Below are 17,963 nucleotides of genomic sequence, written 5' to 3'. Positions count from 1 at the left end.
AACAAAAGATTCAATGACTCCTATTTGAGCACATTTTTTATTACTGGTCATAAAAGTAAATATCCTCCTTTAAAAGCCAGATACATGATCTCATTTACCATTGTTTCAGGACTAAATCTAGCAAGTGATTATTAGTAAAGCATGCAGGTTTCAAATTATAGCGAAAGTAGTCTCCACACAGGAAGTAAAAAATGCTCAAGCTTCTCTAGTAATTGCTTAGAATAAAGGGACAGAATTCTAAATTACCAGAACACTTGTAAATGAAGAAAACATAAAAGAAATGGCCAACGTTTTCACGAAAGTGATTGGTGCATAGCGTGATCACACAATAAACCAAATCCTGCTGCTATTCCATAATAAAACATAGGGCCCAGACAATTTATTCTTTTAACCTGCCACCTAGAAGTGGTTCCTAAAGTATTTTCCAGTGGTTAATTTCTTGCATTCCATTGAACCAAAGATTGCAAAGTATCTTAAAAAGGAGCAATTCTTTAATTCACACTTACACTAAAGACAGACAATTTATTGGGCTGTGTAATCATTTCCATTATCAAATGTGCTGTGAAGTACAATCTCTCACTATTTTGTGCAGCCCTTCAAACACAAACACCTTGATCCTTGCATGACTGGAGCGGGTTGCTGACTACACTGGATACGAAGAAAAGTGAAGGAAAGCAATATACTCATTTTCCTCAATCATCAACTATGTGTCATAAATTCACACTCAAATCATATGTACTCAAACTTAGGACTGCTTAAGATTTTTCTATGAAAAGCATTTTCTAAAGCCTCCCAAGCAATCAGCAGCAGGAAAGGGTAAGAGGGCTTGGAAGAAGTACTGGGGGAGACTTGCTGGAAATGTGTTAAGTGCCTGAACAATGCCCAGAGATTATTTTCATGCTCAAGTGGACCTGCATGACCCATATATGATTGGCAAGACGACACTCAGAGGTCAAAGAGGGTGGTTAGATTATTTGATAAAGCAATAGCAATAACTTACTTGGCTGACCATACCAAAAGTGAAAGGCATCAGAACCAAAGAGACAATTAAAGTACTCACTGAGCAGGATGATTATGCAGAGCAGGATAGCGATGATTGCACCCGTGCCAAGCCCTGCACCCACGATCCTGTCCACATCAGTGCAGTCCCCATTGGAGTCACACTGGCAAACCTTCACCCGGAGCACGGAAATATTGGACTTGGGAGGATTGCCCGAATCCGTGATTATGATCGGAACTTCATAGATACCAGCTTCAAGAAACTTTATCTTTAAATTAAGCTGAGCAAAATCACCTTTACAGAACAGGTAGAAAAAAAAAAAAAAACACAGTTTTACAGTTAATACCTATGTGCTAATAAAACATATAGCATTTTCCAATATTTATTTACTACTTTACAGTATACATAAAGAGAATCATAATTGATTATTTTTGAAGTGATTTTTTTTGGCCTTAAGGTCTTCTAATGTTGTAAACATTAAATAGCTTTAAAATATATTTAATGAGAAGATTATGAAGCACATAAAAATAAACTTTTCATATCATGCTTCAAAATGCACATATACTCCAACAATCGGCCCATGCTTACCATTAAGCCGAGTGATGGTCCAATTTCTCTTAATCGTTACTGGAGATAGAGGAAGATCAAAAGCAAATGGTCCAGCATTTGGATCGATGTCATAATCAAGTGCTGTGATGTTAATTGAATTGGGGTCTGGTGTTTCACAAGTCTCTGCCTCTTGAGGTAACACTTGAGGGGCGTTGTCATTAATATCAAGTAAATAGATTTGCAGCGTTCCTGTTCCACTCATCGGAGGAATTCCTAAAAAAAGAGAGAAATCACAACTGAAGCTGAACAATTTTCTTTGATGAGCCTCAATTGTGATAAAATTCTCGAGGCTTCTAGCCTTCCTGCCCCCATCACTGTGGTGTCCTGGAAAAAAGCTAGTTGCCACAGTCTCTGAACACACTGTTTTTGGAACAAACCCACTTCCTGCTTCCCTGCTAGTCTCACAGTGAGCTGCCACTGTTGCTGTATAGAAGCTGAGCACGATGACACTGTGATGCCAAGAGATCCCATGCCTTCCCTGCCCTCCCTGTCCACTATCAGGGCCCAGGCATAGCACACTCTTCCAAGCACTGTGGGGAATGTCGCAGAAGCGGAACACAAGCTCAGGAGCTTATAGATCAGATCCTTTTGATAGAGAACTAAGACGCATGCTTGAAAGAATAGAAGAGTGCTTTGAAAGCTCCAGCTCAGTATGACCTATGGCAACCGTCTGCAGACAACTGGCACGGAACCACAGGCCTCAGGAAGGAACACCTTGGAGAAGAGAAAGGATCTTTATTGATCAGCCAACTGCCTGCTGGAGAAAAACTAGGCTGCTCTTTGTATTTCATTTCATTGTCATTCCATAAAGAAACTTTAAACAATGTAGAACCTCAAGTCTCATTCTGCTGTAAAATGTTGGTTTTATCATATGATTCCATAATTAGGCTGGTGGTTTGGTTTCTGTGATACTGTAAATGTTCAGACCTGTACAGGTCTGAATATATATATATATATATATATATATATATATATATGCTGCACGGTGAAGCTCTGAGATTCAGCGATCCAACCAAGTTCATAGGAAATTGCACATATGTACCTTCTGAGGAGGATGTAAGTAAAAATTTCTGCCACCCTCTGGGAGGCACATGATGATTCTGAGAGTAATGAATTAGGGCTAGAGGTAAACTATCTATTGTAATTTTCTAATATTAACACAAGGACTATGATTGTTGATGTTCTGAGAAACTGTTAAATGTATTATTACATCTAAGATAAAATTCTTCTTATAACAATTTTCTAGGACAGGCCAAAAAGAAAACAATTTATCGGTGATCAAACTAAGGCACAGAGAATATAGGAGCTTGCATAAGCTGATCCTGGTGGTGGATGCCTACAATCCAAGCACTTGGAAGGCTGAGGCAGAAGGATTACAAGTTCAAGTCCAATTGAGCAGCCTAACAACTTCGTGTGAGACCCCGTTCCAAAATACGAAATAACAAAACATTGGGAGTGTAGTTTAATGTGAAAGATATATTATCAATCCCACTACTTTCTCCCCACAAGAACATATGAAGTTCTTAAAGAGCAGAACTGAGGCTCCGACTTCAGTCTTGAGATTTAAACCGAGGCATGTTGCATTTGTGACATATCCCGGCCCCACAGATTTAAGTGCTCGCTTCTCATACTATGCACTCTTTCAATTAGAAAACAATCCACTTGGTGAATGAAAACTGGCTGTAACTCACAACCAACATGTATACATATAATTTTATGACTCTTTAAATCTCAACATAATAATTCAAGATAGATCATTTTCACTTGCACTACAGAGGAAAGCCTCTGTGTACATTCAGCAAGGAAGCATAAAGCCGACACTAATGTGGCGCCTTGATGTGTAGTGGCAGAAACTCTTTCTGCAAAGGTCCAACTCTCAACATGTTAACAGTTCATGCCCGTATTAGAAAAGATAAGATATAATGCTTCGGGCTCAGTTGCCACATAGATTTACTTCACACAGTAATCTCACTGAATCTTACACAAGATTTAGAGAAATTCACTGAAATTGTTCTCACTAAAAGTATTAATAGGCAATGCATCAGGAGCTGTAATTTGAAGCCTATTTTGATAAAAATGTCACATTCGTAGTCTCACACTAACGACCTTTTAAAATATGACAATGATTCAGTTTTGAAACTATTCACACATAACAGAAATATTTATTTGAGTGGTTAGGTTGTGCCAGGTTCTCGTAAAAGCTTTGTGTAGTACACCGTCTATCTTTCTCAAATACCATGAATTGGCTACTGGTATCACTATTCCTACTTGGCAGAAACAACAATTGATATTTAAAATCCCAGAGTGAATCTGATAGTCAGAAAGTAGCAGAGATGGGGTCTGAGCCCAAACAATATGTGAGCACTCAGAATTCACGCTCACATATTAAGCACATCATACTGAGAGATAAGAAAGCAAAATAAGTCATCATTAATTTTGCCTAAGTGTCTTTTACTTTAGATATCTTTTTAAAAATGCTTATCTATACATCTAATTCAACTTGAACTCGGCAGAGATCTAGAAAGAAAGAAAGAAAGAAAGAAAGAAAGAAAGAAAGAAAGAAAGAAAGAAAGAAAGAGAATAAGTGTTAAATTACACATTCCAAAACTAACACCCTGATGCTCACATACCCATCTTAACTTATGTACAAAGTTGACTTCCTAGCCCAGCAGACAGTGGCAGAGAATGAGAAAGAGGACAACCAATAGAGACACAAACTGATCGCAGTAAATGAGCTGGCTAGAAGAAAAATACACAATAACTAACTCAAAAAAGAGAGTATGGGGACACTGAGGATTAGCTGAACCCGTTGTGAATCAGGAATCAAGATGTAGCAAGTCAGGAGAAAATATCAAAAATTCACAATCAAATGCCAGACTACCATGTGAAGTGTACAGACAAAGAGAAAATCCACTGCAGGCACCAGGGGTGTGGTGGGTCTTGGAAGCTCATAGGAAATGGAGAACAAAACTTAGTGCCTTAAAAATAAGAAATAAATAAATGAGAGAGAGAGAGAGAGAGACCGAGAGACAGAGAAGAAAGAGAGAGAGAGAGAGAGAGAGAGAGAGACAGAGACAGAGAGACAAAGAGACAGAGAGACAGAGACTGGAGCCTTAGAGTAATAAAGGTCAGTTTTCTAGATAATTCAGCATTGTAGAAAACTTTAATTCTTAGGTACGTAGGAGAGGCTCTGCCCTCTTTAACTGTATGTAATATAACAGGACAGTCATATTTAATTACGTACCATTGTCAGAAGCGAGGAAAGTAGCATTATATACATTGTTTTTCACATTAGGTGATTCTCTGTCCAAAACAGCAATTGTAGTGATTTGCCCATTCACAGGATCTATTTTTAGCCAATTGGCAGGATCAGATAACTTTGTATATCTACAAAAATGAAAGAAGGGTTAAGTTTAATTTGTTCTATGAAACTTAAAATAAAGCATATTCTACAGATTTAACTGTAAAAATTCAATCTGTTCATTAGCCCTCATTTTTGTAGATGGTGGCTGGAAATACAGCGTCAACAAGGAAAACTGTTTCTGTGGAAGTGATTTCAGGGAGGCAGGCAATGGGTATGCTCGGTCAGGTCTTCAGGAAGCATCCTGCAGTGTCTGAGAGATGAGACCCAGAGGGCAGTCTCCCTTTTAGGGCTGCAATGGATTGGAGAGCTCGCTTTAGGCTCTTGAGTACTTCAGAGAAGGCCAAGGTGCAGAAGAAAGAGCTCTAAACAACATAAACATACCCTCTAAACAAGCAGTGGTCTTGATGTATAAGACTTAATAGAAGCTGTGGCAGAGTTGAATTTTACATCCCAGACCACTTCTGAAATATTGTACCACCTTCTGGAAGAATTGACATCTCACAGGAGAGACTGTCATTATGCTGTCCCCACGAGGTTCTTGGACATGGGGTCCTGCCTCAGATCTGCATTCTTCCCAAGGAGCACCACAGGTTTGAGGCGGCACCAACAGTTCTAGTAGCTTAAACTCCATTTTTATGAGGGCTGGAGTTTTATCTTTTCAAGCTGGGACAGCCAACATACACATTGGGGGGAAAAATATGCTGTGTTTTAGAGGTCAAAGCTACAGGGTTTCAATTAATTAGCTGTTTAACTGTCTTGATTTCAATGGCTGGCAAAACGGAGAATAAGTGTGGTTATCAGTTAGCAGCAGTTCTGAAAGAAGTTAAATAAATTATGAGCTAATTTTAAAAATGATCATCAGCTAGGGATAATAGCCATTTGGGGTACGCTCTGCCAGCCACCTACTCCCTCATCAGGAAGGATAAATGAGGTTTTGCTGAGGTTGGATGTCTTTACAGATACACTTTACAAGTTCTCTGTACAGGTAAGGGATGAAAATAATTAGCTCTTAGATCTTAGTTCTGGCGTGAGTTTTCTTCTTGATGGGCAGAGAGGAGATAAATATAAATATTATAAGGCTCTGACAATTCCCTAGTCACTGTGGAAGTTTTTGAAGTGCTTAGTATAGAATTGAAGGCTAAATAATCTTTTTTTGAAGGCAAAGGGATACACACAAAGTTAAAGAAGCTATTTTCCTTCACTAATACAGAAGTGGGTGAATTTTGGTATTTTTTATCTAATATGGCCAATAATATGGTCATTAATTAATCATTTAATTAATATGGTCATTCCTAAAAGGAAAATTCAAAAGACAAAATTATCTTGGAAAATGTTCATGTTTTTAAAAGACTTTTCTCTGACTATTGATAAATGAAGAAACTTTTGTTTTCTTCTCTCAAGTGATAAGACCATTTTTCTGCAAGATCTAAATGATGTTAGAATAAAATTAAGAAATAATAAAATCAAAATTACAATCAGAGCTTGGTTCTAATGAGATTTCATCAGTATTAAATTAAATAAATTTTATGTATGGCACAGAATAGACTTTAAATGACAAAGATATGATAAACAGCATTTCTTACCTAATATTCTGCTGCATGTATCGGTCCGGGTCCTGAGCAGTGAATACTGTCAGCATGGTACCTGCGTGAAGGCCTTCTTCTTGGCGAATGACTTTAGGATTGGGGGCAAAATAAGGGTTTTCATTCACGTCAATTACGGTAACAGACACAGTTGCAGTTGACTGAGGTGGGTGCTGGATTCCCTTGGCCAATGGCACTTGATTTTCTGCTGCGACAGTGAGGACAAACATCCTATTTGTTTCAAAGTCGATTGGCTGAGAGGGAAAATAAAAAAGAAATAAGAATGTTGACATCCTGCAGTTTATTAACTTCATTTCTAAAACATTATTTTTTATTCATATCATAAAATTCTTCTCAAATTTCTAAAAAACATGTATCAGCACATCAATGATTAAAATACTTATCCCAATTTATACTACTGATTAGATACTTCAAAGAGTTATGTTCACTAAATAATGCATATGACTATTGCATGGACCCATTTATTTAGGTATATGTAAAAATTCGACAGGCTTTTAAAACACCATTGTTACTTGTACCCTTACACCACTTTGTTTTGTTTTGTTTTTTCTCTTTTTCCTTTTAAATAAAATTTAAAAAAAATAATTGGTCCCAAATGCTAAAATAATATGAGATCAGGAAGAAACATGTGGTCTATGGTCTCAAACATTGCTACAAAGATCACACCTGATCCAGAAAAGGTTTGATCAGTCTGTGATGAACAAACCAAAAAGATTAAAACTGTAAAATATGAATTTTAATAGAGCTAAATTTATTTAATGCAAAACTATCTTTCATAATTTGAAGTATACATTTTAACGTAGAACTATATGCACATATACTGCTTTTAAAAAACGATAGTGTAGGAACTTGTAGGTGGAAAGATTTTTTTCTTTCCTCTTAGCAAATGCAAATTCTGGCTGTTTTGCAAAATAATTCTCACTATGTTACTGTTTGTGAAAATTTCAATCTAAGAAAAATACCCTAGTTTAACCTGATTCATGTGAATACTGACTTCCAAATTTTCACTGAATCCTGCTGTCACTAGAATGTTACAGGACACAAGTGACCCGATTGAACTTTCACTGTTAATTTCCCTTGATTACCTTCTTCTACAGGAGGTGGGATAAGTATACTGTGTGGTAATAACAGAGGGAAAAGGGCACAGAGAGCTTCCCTGCCATCATTGGTAACGTACAAATGATCAAGGGCCACAGCTCATGAGGAAGCCTCATTCTTAGGATGAAGGACAGCATGTAGACCTGCTCCTTAAACCTACAGCTTTCTTCTCTCACTCTCCATTGCCCAATTCAACTTTCTTTTCTCAAGTTGAACAAGACAGGAAAGAAATCAGAAAATAAGACTGTAATACTTGAGTTCATATCACATGGCCCTGACATAGTATTTATTTATGCAGTGGTACTGACACAGTTGTAAGTCCTTTAATGAGTATGGTACTCACTTTCCCTCACAAAAGTGGGGCAACTTGGGAGCTGTTCTTTGCCCCCCTTTTCTGCATTAGAAAGGCGAAGTTAACAGACGTGAGCTGGTCACCGTTATGGTTTGGATCTACAATGTCCTCCAAAGCCTCATGTGTTCAGACAGGATGCTTTTGGTAGGTGACTGGGTGATGGCATACTACGATCCACTGATGTGTTCACAGTGGAATGTGCTCTTGGCAGGTGTGTCACCGGAAGGCATGACCAAGAACAGTGTGTTCTTGTACCTAGTCCCTCCCTTTTCTCTGATTCCTGGGTGCTGTGGGTTGAGCGATTTTACTCTGCCAGGCCCTCCCACCTGGCCACTTCTGCCTGGAACTAGCAGACTGTGGACTAAAAACCTGTTCAGCAGTGATGAACCAGTAAAAGAACACAGCTAGCCTGGGTAGGGGGTTCTGGTGGGACTTCCTGGTGCACTGTGTGCCAAGTTTACCAACCTGGATCTTCTATGGATAGGGTTAGGGGTTGGAGGCCCTGTGACTGGGGGGAGTGGGGGTAGCTGAGCACATGGCTGCAGCAATGGCGAATGTTCTGTTATGCTGCTCTGGGACAGCTGTGCCATGTCCTAGCGGAGTAGCTGGGGTGGCTACAGGATGTGGGGCTGACCGTGATCATTCTCAGAGTTTAGGCAATTGCTCCAGGAACTCAGTGAGGGGGAACAAATGGAAGGGTCACAGCTATAAAATCCCTAGAAACCATGAGACAAAATAAAGCTTCCATCCTTTAAATTGTGGGTATTGGGTATTTATTCCGTCCTAGCAATAAGAAAGGGACTAATGGTCTCACAGGTGTCAAGGGCAGACCTGGGACTGAGAAACACAGACACCTGGGACCTGGGGCAGCTGTTCTTGGGAAGTATTTTATACCTGTTCAGAAAGTTTCCAACCCATTCTGGTTGGGCAAGTACAGCACATAATTCGTGGCAGCCAGCATTTTCTGTGTATTCTTCTATAAGGCCAAAACTTAAGTCTACTTGCAAATCAAGAATGTCTTGGTGTGATACAGAGGAGCAAATCTCTTTATCACATGCTTAAAAGGAAAGGGTACTCATCTGAACAGCTTTTACATTATATCTATGTATTTACTATACTTGAAAACAGCACTAATTTTTTTGACAGTTTTGCATACAGCACTAATTTTTTTGACAAGAACCATTTTCCTAATGTCATGAAAACAGCGTGTAAAAACAGCAAGTTTAATGCAAAAACCTTTCTAAAATGTAGGCCCCTCCTTCCTACTCATTCCATTACACTTCAGTAACTGCTTCTGGCTCACTCACTACCTCGCTATGATAGGTAATAGCTGTAAACATGAGGATATGAGCTGTGGTATATTATTAATAGGTGTCAATAATGATCAAATTCAGGATGTGATAAATCACTAAGCTATCAACTACACTGATAGTTAACACTGCTGAGGCCAGTCCTGTCTTCTCACAGGTAAATCTGTCCAAACTGACCTCATACTTATCATATCCTGGGGATAATGAGCGGGTGCCTATGCTGACCTTAGCTTCAATGTAAATGAAATAAGAACACCTAACCTGTCAAATAGGTATGAATTGCAGCCTTAGATTTATTTAGGGGAAAACACTGCCAAGATTCAGTGGCAAAATAATGGAGCAAGGAGGCATATGGTGGTCACCTCAAGGGACTCTTGGAGCTCAGTGGCCTGGAGCACTTACTTTTACCACGGTGACTAACCCGTCGTTGCTGTTTGGGTCTGTCTGAATGGCAAACCGTCCAGTGGGGTCTCCACCGCTGATTCTGTACACGGCGTTCCAGGCTGGTGTATGGGGCTGATCCTTATCAGTCACGGTTAAATTAGCCACTATGACATCCACCCTATTCTCAGGGACTTCACCGTAGAACTACAAGAAAGACAAATCTCAGAGGAGTGATGGGGACACCTGAAGGACAAGTTTTCTTGATGACCACACCGCCCTAATTTTACTGCCCATTAAATTTTTACTATCTACACTAAATGAGGAGATTGGTTATGCAGGTAATCTCAGCGTTTATGATTTTTAAAACACTGTAACACTTTGCGGTGGTCACTTTATTCGTTTCACAAATTAGGTTGCAGTTTCATGAGTGCTTACATTTGCATGCATTTGTGAATGAGCTAGTGATTAAGGGGAGGTCAGGATAAAGGGTTTGTCACAGGAAATAACTTTGGCATTAGATAAATGTATAGTAATGAAGGAGCATAAATGGGTCACATAGCCTGTGTACTTGCAAATATCTATAAGAGTTTAACAGAAGAACATAGTATCTTTTTAGGATATTTGTTCTAGGCAGTATACTTTGACATTTTTAGACAGCAATTTTTTTTTTTTTTTTTATCAGTACCCGGGATTGAACTCACAACTGCGTGCTTGCAAGGCAGGCACTTATGTTGCTGAGCTAAATCCTCAGCCCTTATCTTGACATTTTTAACAATGGACTCAGGTCTGATGAGAAAGAGTTATTCAGATGCCTGAGTTAGAGCCCTGGTGAGGGAGATGGCTAAGCCTGTAGCCATTCTGCTATTAGGTTAAGCAGGTCCCACTTTTATTTAACACATTTATTATTCATGACAAAACTTCTCTGTAATGGACCACAGGCCCGAAGTTCTGTGAATGACAGGCTGTACTTACCGTCATGGCAGTAAACTCGGGAGGATTGTCATTGACATCTGTCACCGTGATGACAGCTGTGGCTGTGTTGGAGAGGCCGTACGTGGGATTGCCTTCCATATCTGTAGCTTGAATTATTAACGTATACTGTTGCACTTTCTGAAAAGACAGAAATGTAACAACTTAAATGAAACTAAGGACTTAAACTAATTCCTCAGGAAGACATAACATTTGTTCTGTAAGTGGCTCTTTATTACAAGCAGAGAGTACAGCATCATTTATTCTGATTAACATTACTTGAAACTTTCCAAGTGGAGTTTACTTTACCTCACAAAGCGCAGGTCTGGTCTTTGTCTAGAGAGATTTAATTGTGCATATTCACCTCTAGCTCAGGAAGTAACACATGGAAATGTGTGGAATTCACAGCTGGGTTAAAACCTACATGCTGTTTCAACCTTTTCCTTGGGATTGTGATCAAGCATTCTTTTGAACCCTGCTTACTTTATCATGTGTTAATTTTTACCCAGCTTAGAATACTAAACACAATGAAGAAGCTCAAGAGAGGGTGAAAAAAGCAAATACCATTTATACACTCTATATACTTTCCTTTTATCTGTTCTTCTATAATGTATTTCTATTATAATACCCTAATTCCCTTTAATACATACCATACTACTTAGAACTATTTGGAGAGATATTCTCAACCATAACCTAGTTAAAGCATTTGTGTTTATATGGTTAGTCCTATTTCATAATTGTGTATTTGAAGGACTGGCATTTGGACATAACGGTATATATACATTTATCTGTAGAGGATTTTTGCCAGACAGACATCCATTATGTACTTTCAAATCACATACTGTTTTAAAAGGGAGCTAAATTAAACTAAGACAAAAACCTCCAGATCGTCTGAGAAACCTACAGCACTACCTCACGAAGGTTTATTACAAGAAAACCTAACAAAACCAGCATCTAACATCAACTGGAATATCAAAATGTGAATATCAAAATCAAATTTGTGAAAACTTGCACATATTTTTTAAAAGATGATTTTTTACAATGTTAAAAATTATGTACTGTAAGTTGTTACTTCATACAAAAACAAAAATATCAACTGTCACAGCAAAGTGGTATATTCCCAGTTCTAAATATAGTTAACATTATGAATAGCCAGTCTTAAGAGATTTCTAGAGCTCAGATACACACGCACACCTTTCAGCTTTTGATTTAGTTGTTAAAGGGGAGGGAAAGGAAAAGAAAGGAGTAGGAGGAAAAGCCAAGCCTTAAGCACTAGATTTCCAGTCTGTCCACCCAAATGTCAATCTCTAGCAATTATTTATTGTGTTCCTAAAACATAAAATAGCACTCTTTTATTTTTAAATTAAAAAACCCTCAAAGGGTTAGTGCAGGTTGAACCATTTTGATTTTTCTAAGGCATAACACTTGTCTATAATGCTCAGGCAGGCTACAGTGTTTCTCAATCAGGACTTCAGTTTAATTCTCTCATGTTTACTCATAATTTAGCAGGCCAATATTCCATTCAACTTTCTTACTGAAAATTATGAAAGCAAAAATTGTTTTGACTTTAGAAATACCATTTTATTTGCAGCTGGTTTTTGAAATGGGTATTTTTTTTAAAAAAGTAACTCATTTTGGAAGATTTTAAAAATTCTCAAAATGGTAGACACAGTAAATTTCTACAAACATCTTTAAAATATACAAGTATGGTACCTGTGATTTTGCAATTGAGCTGAAATACCAGGATCAGTAGCTAAGACTTCAAATTTCCCATTGCTACAAGCTTAATCTTGAAATCTTAAAAGAATATGTCTATTTCTAAAAGACAATATTCAAATAAAAAACAATCCACCTAGCAAATAATACAGTCTCCACTTTTAAATGCCTGATTGGTAAAATGGTCTTTTATTTAGTAAGAAAGCCCTGATAACCTGTGTTTTAGGCAGTCAAACCATAGAGCTTCTTCCTGTATTAATTCCTTCAGCAGCTGGTTCTGAATGAATAATATTTAGATTCCCTCCCAACATGACTTCCCAGCCTCACAGCCTCATATTGGATCCAGGATTTCTGCTACAAAACAGTTTCCTCATTTCCTGTTTCAGAGGAGATAACAAATCTCAATTCATCTGCTTGTTAGCACTCTTTATCTGTGACTCACCCATCTTACCAAAGCTATCATTTCTCATTCATTTAGTCCATTCTTTTTTGTCTTTCTTATCAAAAACCTCTTCATGACCCACACCCTGACATTTGGCAATTCTCCCAGCCTGGACCAATGGTTCTGGACCAAGATGATTGCATCTCCCCCAGGAGACACTTCTGTGGTGACACTGGAAGTGCTGCTGATACTAACGGATGGAGACCAGGGATTCTGCTAAACACCTGCAGGACTTGTCCTCAGGACAAAGTATTCTTCATTTCAAAAGTTCAGTAGCCGCAGTGGTTTCCCCCCATTTTGAGATTGACAAAGACACGGAAGTCGCCTTTGTGTTGACCTCTCAAAGTCCTTGAGGCAGTGCTGTTTGGGTCCTCAAGGCTGTACCCCTAGGTCACATCTCAAAATCATTATGGCAACCTCTGACAAGAAAGTGCGTCTTCTTTCACCTTAATTCACCAGATCTGGCCCTGTGCAACTTCTGGCTCCTCCCCAAAGTGAAAATGCCAAGGAAACGGAAATATTTTGAACCCATTTATGACAATGAGGCCAACTGGACAATGCAACCCAAGACACTTCATGCAAGAAGACTTGGAGAGCTGCTCCAGGAGGTGGCAGGAACAACAGGACTGCCGTGTTGAAAGATGGAGGAGTGAGGAAGGACTCATGGTGATGTTATCTTTTACTATAAAAAAAACTTTTGAAAATTTTAAACATTTGCTTTAACTAAAAAAAAAAAAAAAAAAAAAAAAAATACCTCACATCATATATATATCTGTCCTTGCCCTAAGTCTGCTTTTCTGCAGGGCTCCTGCTTGTTCATGTTCGTGTCACTGGGATGCATGGCCTGACCCTTGTGGTTGGATGACTGAATGACGGAGAAAGCTTCAGCCTTGCATTATGTTCAGTAAATCACTTTATGCTAAGAAAAAGCCGTCTTCTTATTTACATGGTGGGCTATAATTTATTTATTAAAACTTATACTGGGAGCATAAACCAGCTATTTCTCAAACCGCAGTGATTCATCTGCAATCTTCCCAATTCTGCCGTCTCTCTGCATTTCTATACCATGAGTCACTTCCTATTTATCTCCCTCCTTTGAAGCTTACATAAATTTATTATAAAACCACTATGAATGGAAAATTAGTATCACTTGCCATAAATAAAGCTCTAAGGACTATAATTCTTGGGTTCTGGTGCTCTCTGTTTGGTCGAGGAGCATCTAAAAGGCTTGGGGTCTCTTGTTGCTACAGTTTTCTCTGTGTACCAACTAAAATCATTGTATAAGTACACTTGTAGCGTACTTTTAAAACACTAAAGGAGAATAACATCACCGAGTGGAGAGATGAAAAGGTTCAGTTATTCCCTGATCTTTATTACCTGAATGTCATCTAGATGCCAGGAAGAGTATTTTTTTAATTGGATAAAAAGGTTAACAAATCAAATGTAGAGTGCAGCTGTACTAAGAGCAAGGAGAAGTAACACAAGGATCATTTAATACGGGATGTCCCAGCTTCTCCTCAATTTGGATGGAGGAACAAATACACAATGTATTTAGGAGGAATCTGAGAACTTGATGGCCAAACAGATTGGAGTTTCTGGATAAATTATGCATGGTACAGGGAATTAGAACATGACTTTGGCAGGCCAGGGACAGGGTATTGCTCCCCTAAAATGGGAAATTAACTGTAAACCACAGATGTAGGGAGAGGATAACAGGCTTGCTTTTAGATGCACAAATGGGGTCAGGTTTTGGACAGGTAAACTGTAATGTCAACAAAACTTAGGAAAGAACGGGCATGTGACTTATATTTCAAATTAGTAACTGGTAATCCCCAGCTCTCTTGTCTTGAAAAGGGACTAACAAATATCTATCTATATTTATATATCTATACATGTATTTCCTGTGTGTGGAACAATGTTCTAAGGGCCTCAGTAAGAAAACATAATGCCTTTTATTCAAATAGATCACAAGTATCTGGTAAAGTGCTAAGCACTATACATAATTTAACTTATTCCTCCCAATAACCCTATCAGACAAAATTTTATCCACACTTTACAGACAAATAAACTGAGGCTTTGCAAGGTAAGGATGCCCAGCTGGAAGTGACAGAGACAAGACTTGAAGCCAGGTATCTCTGAGTCAAGAGTCTGTATCATCAACTGCCCCATAAAGTAAGTGCCCCCCAAGGCAGTCAGAGTACATGTGCAGGCTGAGAGTTTCAGCACGGTTCTGTAGTCCCAGTTATTTGGGGGACTAAAGCAAGAGGCTCACTTGTTCTCATGGGTTCATGACTAGCCTGGCTAACAGAGCAAGATGCCCATCTCAACACAAAAACATAAACAAAACAAAATAAAATCCAGGGCAGCACAGCTGTGCACACTTGTAATCCTTATGCTTGGGAGACCAGGGTAGGAGGATTGTAAAATCAAATTCTACCTGGGCTTGTTAGTAAGAAGCCATCTCAAAATTTCTTTCTTTCTTTCTTTCTTTCTTTCTTTCTTTCTTTCTTTCTTTCTTTCTTTCTTTTTTTCTTTCTTTCTTTCTTTTTTTTTCTTTCTCTCTCTCTCTCTTTCTTTTTTTTTTTTTTTTGTATGGGGGATCGAACTCATGACCTCACACTTGCCACGCAAGCGCTTACACCACTGAGCTAAATCCCCAGGCCTATCTCAAAATTTCAAAGGAAAAAAAATATTAAAAGGAATCAACGACAGTTTCATGCAAGCACCTCGGTTTCATGCACAGTTACTGAAGAAAAAGAAAAGAGAAGCAAAAGACTTTGTGTGAGGGATGTGCGCATCTTGAGTGGGGGCAGCAGGCAGAAGGCCAGGCTTCCGGCGGATGAGGGAGGAGTGGGAACTGCGCGCTGAGGAGGGCTGCCCTTTCAACAAGACTGTGCTGAGCTGAGGGGAATGTCTCCCTCAACATTCTTCAGGGTTCCTGTTCAAGGTAGAATGCAGATGAGCAGCTGCCGCCCTCGATGCTGAGAACAGGAATGCAGGTGCACTTTCTGCCTCACACAGCCCCGAACACAGACATGTAGCAGACCCTGTGGGTGTTTAGAGAGGGTAATGCCTGGCTTTCATTAAGCGAGGATTAGCATGGGAGGCAGATAGGGGCAAGGGGAATTTTTCAGCCAGGAAGACAAGACCAGAGAAATGCAAATGCCACTGTAAGACCAGAAATTGTATGCCGCTGAATGAATGGGTGGACAACAGCTGTTTCAAAGAGAGAGGCAAGACACTTTGCAGGGGTGGGGGGCTGGGTGGGGGGGTGTTGGTGAAAGAGTACACTGCACCAAGGCCTCAAGGAAGTCTGGGATGCCACATTAAAGCCTTCTGACTTCGTCCTCTGGGACACAAAGAGCCACCGTACTTGAGACAGCCTGGGTAGATCATGAAGGAGCTTGCAGAAGGAAAACACTGCTTTCAAATAGAACAGAAGTGAGGGCACAAAACAAGGATTACTAGGCTTGAAAAACAGGAATCACCATTCCTTCTTTCATATGAGAAAAATTATTTGGTGGAGTACAAGGGTTGGGCTGGCTCAGTCAGTAGATGCTGCTGTGGCCATTCATGAGGGCCACCAGCGCTACAATTGTTGGGGTCCTGTGGCGAACCAACCCTCGTACCATGATACAGAAATCTTCAACCACCTCATGGCATCGTAGTATTTAGTTCCCATTTAAAAATGCAGGGCCTGGGGTTATAGGTGAGTGAAGGTCATACAGACCATAAGTAACGGAGAAAAAATTCAAACCCGATGAAGCAGCGTTGGGTTGTCTGTCCCAAAAGGACAAGGGATAGAAATAAAGGCAAATCATCAGGAAGAGGAAGAACATGCCACTTCAAAATGATGAAAGAAGTCAAAGGAGATAAAATATCCAAAGAGTGGATAAGCTAATGGTTGTAGCTCTTGGAGAAACTAAGGAACAGTTATCTTTTTTTGGTACTGGGAACCGAACTCAGGACCTCATGCTTGCCAGGCAGGCACTGTGCCACTGAGCTATATCTCCAGCTGAAGAGTTACTTTTTAAACTTGTAGATTGAACAAAAATAAAGAGTTGAATTTCAGTAAGCATTTTAATGAATAGGAGTTCCATCACACAAAGGTGTCATATATCCTGAGAGAACGACAACTAAAATTACTTTCGACAAAAAGGAAACTGTGAATTCTAATAGAAATAAAAGAATTTCAAGCTTTCAGAAGGCCTGAAAAAGTCAAAGTAATTTATCCCCTTCCTCAGGCAGAATTATCATAAACCATTCAAGATAGAAATTTTCTCTGTGTTAAATGACTTTCAGAGAAGGAAGGTTTTTCCACAATTTTTTCTAGTAACTCATTGTTGTGTTTAATAATTTTACTGTCAAGAAGCGGTTTCTCATCTGGTATCTACTCCACGATTCTATGTGAGTTTCAAAGTAATTTCTGCATTGTCACCATTGGGTAGAGAAAGGTTCCTCTGTCCAGTGGCAGATACACTTAGCCACAACTACAGCCGCACTTACACCCTCTCCACTAAACACAGTCGCTTTGATTTTTAAACATGGTTGGGATGCTTTAGGAAAAATGTCTTTAATTCGTAATGCCTCTTTCTTGTAATAAGCCATGCTAAATGTGATAGGACTATTACTGGATGAAAACATAAATGAAGCTCCATTTCTTTACACCACAATGACAGTCTGTATGAAAAGAGCAATATTAGGACTGTGAATGCATCTAAATTTACTTGGTATGTGAGCAATCTGGCATTCAAGAAAGAATATTGAAAAATACCCCATAATCTCATAAAAAGTATGGCATTCATGCTGAGCTTCTTGGCATAAAAGAATAGTATTTCATACAGTAATGGAAGAGGTGAAGAGACATACATGTTCAGAATACCACTGAGCTGAAGTACTGCTGCAAAAAGTTCTTTTCGACAATTTCTGATGCAAAACATTCCCAGAAAAAGAATCACTGTCAACTGGAAGTCAATAGGTACAATGTCATGAGCACACTTCTAATTCCTGAGTCAATCTCTCAGCTCCATGTTGAAGAAAGTGATCTTGATTAGCTCATATTACTATAATAAGCACATCTAGCACTATTTTGTGTGTATAATTAATTGCAATATC

At 39.0% G+C, this 17,963-nt stretch overlaps 1 protein-coding gene across 1 annotated transcript in view; it reads right to left on the bottom strand.

The window, feature by feature from the left end:
• The window catches only part of Cdh2 (cadherin 2), a 205,745-nt gene that overhangs the window by 26,695 nt on the left and 161,087 nt on the right, over positions 1 to 17,963 (bottom strand). The window contains exons 8-13 of the mRNA XM_063231811.1: positions 10,694 to 10,831; positions 9,740 to 9,925; positions 6,557 to 6,810; positions 4,854 to 4,996; positions 1,589 to 1,822; positions 1,061 to 1,294 (exon numbers count right to left, since the gene is read on the bottom strand). Coding sequence (XP_063087881.1) covers positions 1,061 to 1,294; positions 1,589 to 1,822; positions 4,854 to 4,996; positions 6,557 to 6,810; positions 9,740 to 9,925; positions 10,694 to 10,831 — 1,189 coding nt within the window. The remainder of the gene's footprint in view (positions 1 to 1,060; positions 1,295 to 1,588; positions 1,823 to 4,853; positions 4,997 to 6,556; positions 6,811 to 9,739; positions 9,926 to 10,693; positions 10,832 to 17,963) is intronic.

The sequence above is a fragment of the Cavia porcellus genome, unplaced genomic scaffold, assembly GCF_034190915.1.
Source record: "Cavia porcellus strain 051 isolate PalLab524CR breed Dunkin Hartley unplaced genomic scaffold, mCavPor4.1 scaffold_20, whole genome shotgun sequence".
NCBI classification, from domain to species: domain Eukaryota; kingdom Metazoa; phylum Chordata; class Mammalia; order Rodentia; family Caviidae; genus Cavia; species Cavia porcellus.
This window is presented reverse-complemented; position numbering and strand designations above follow the sequence as displayed.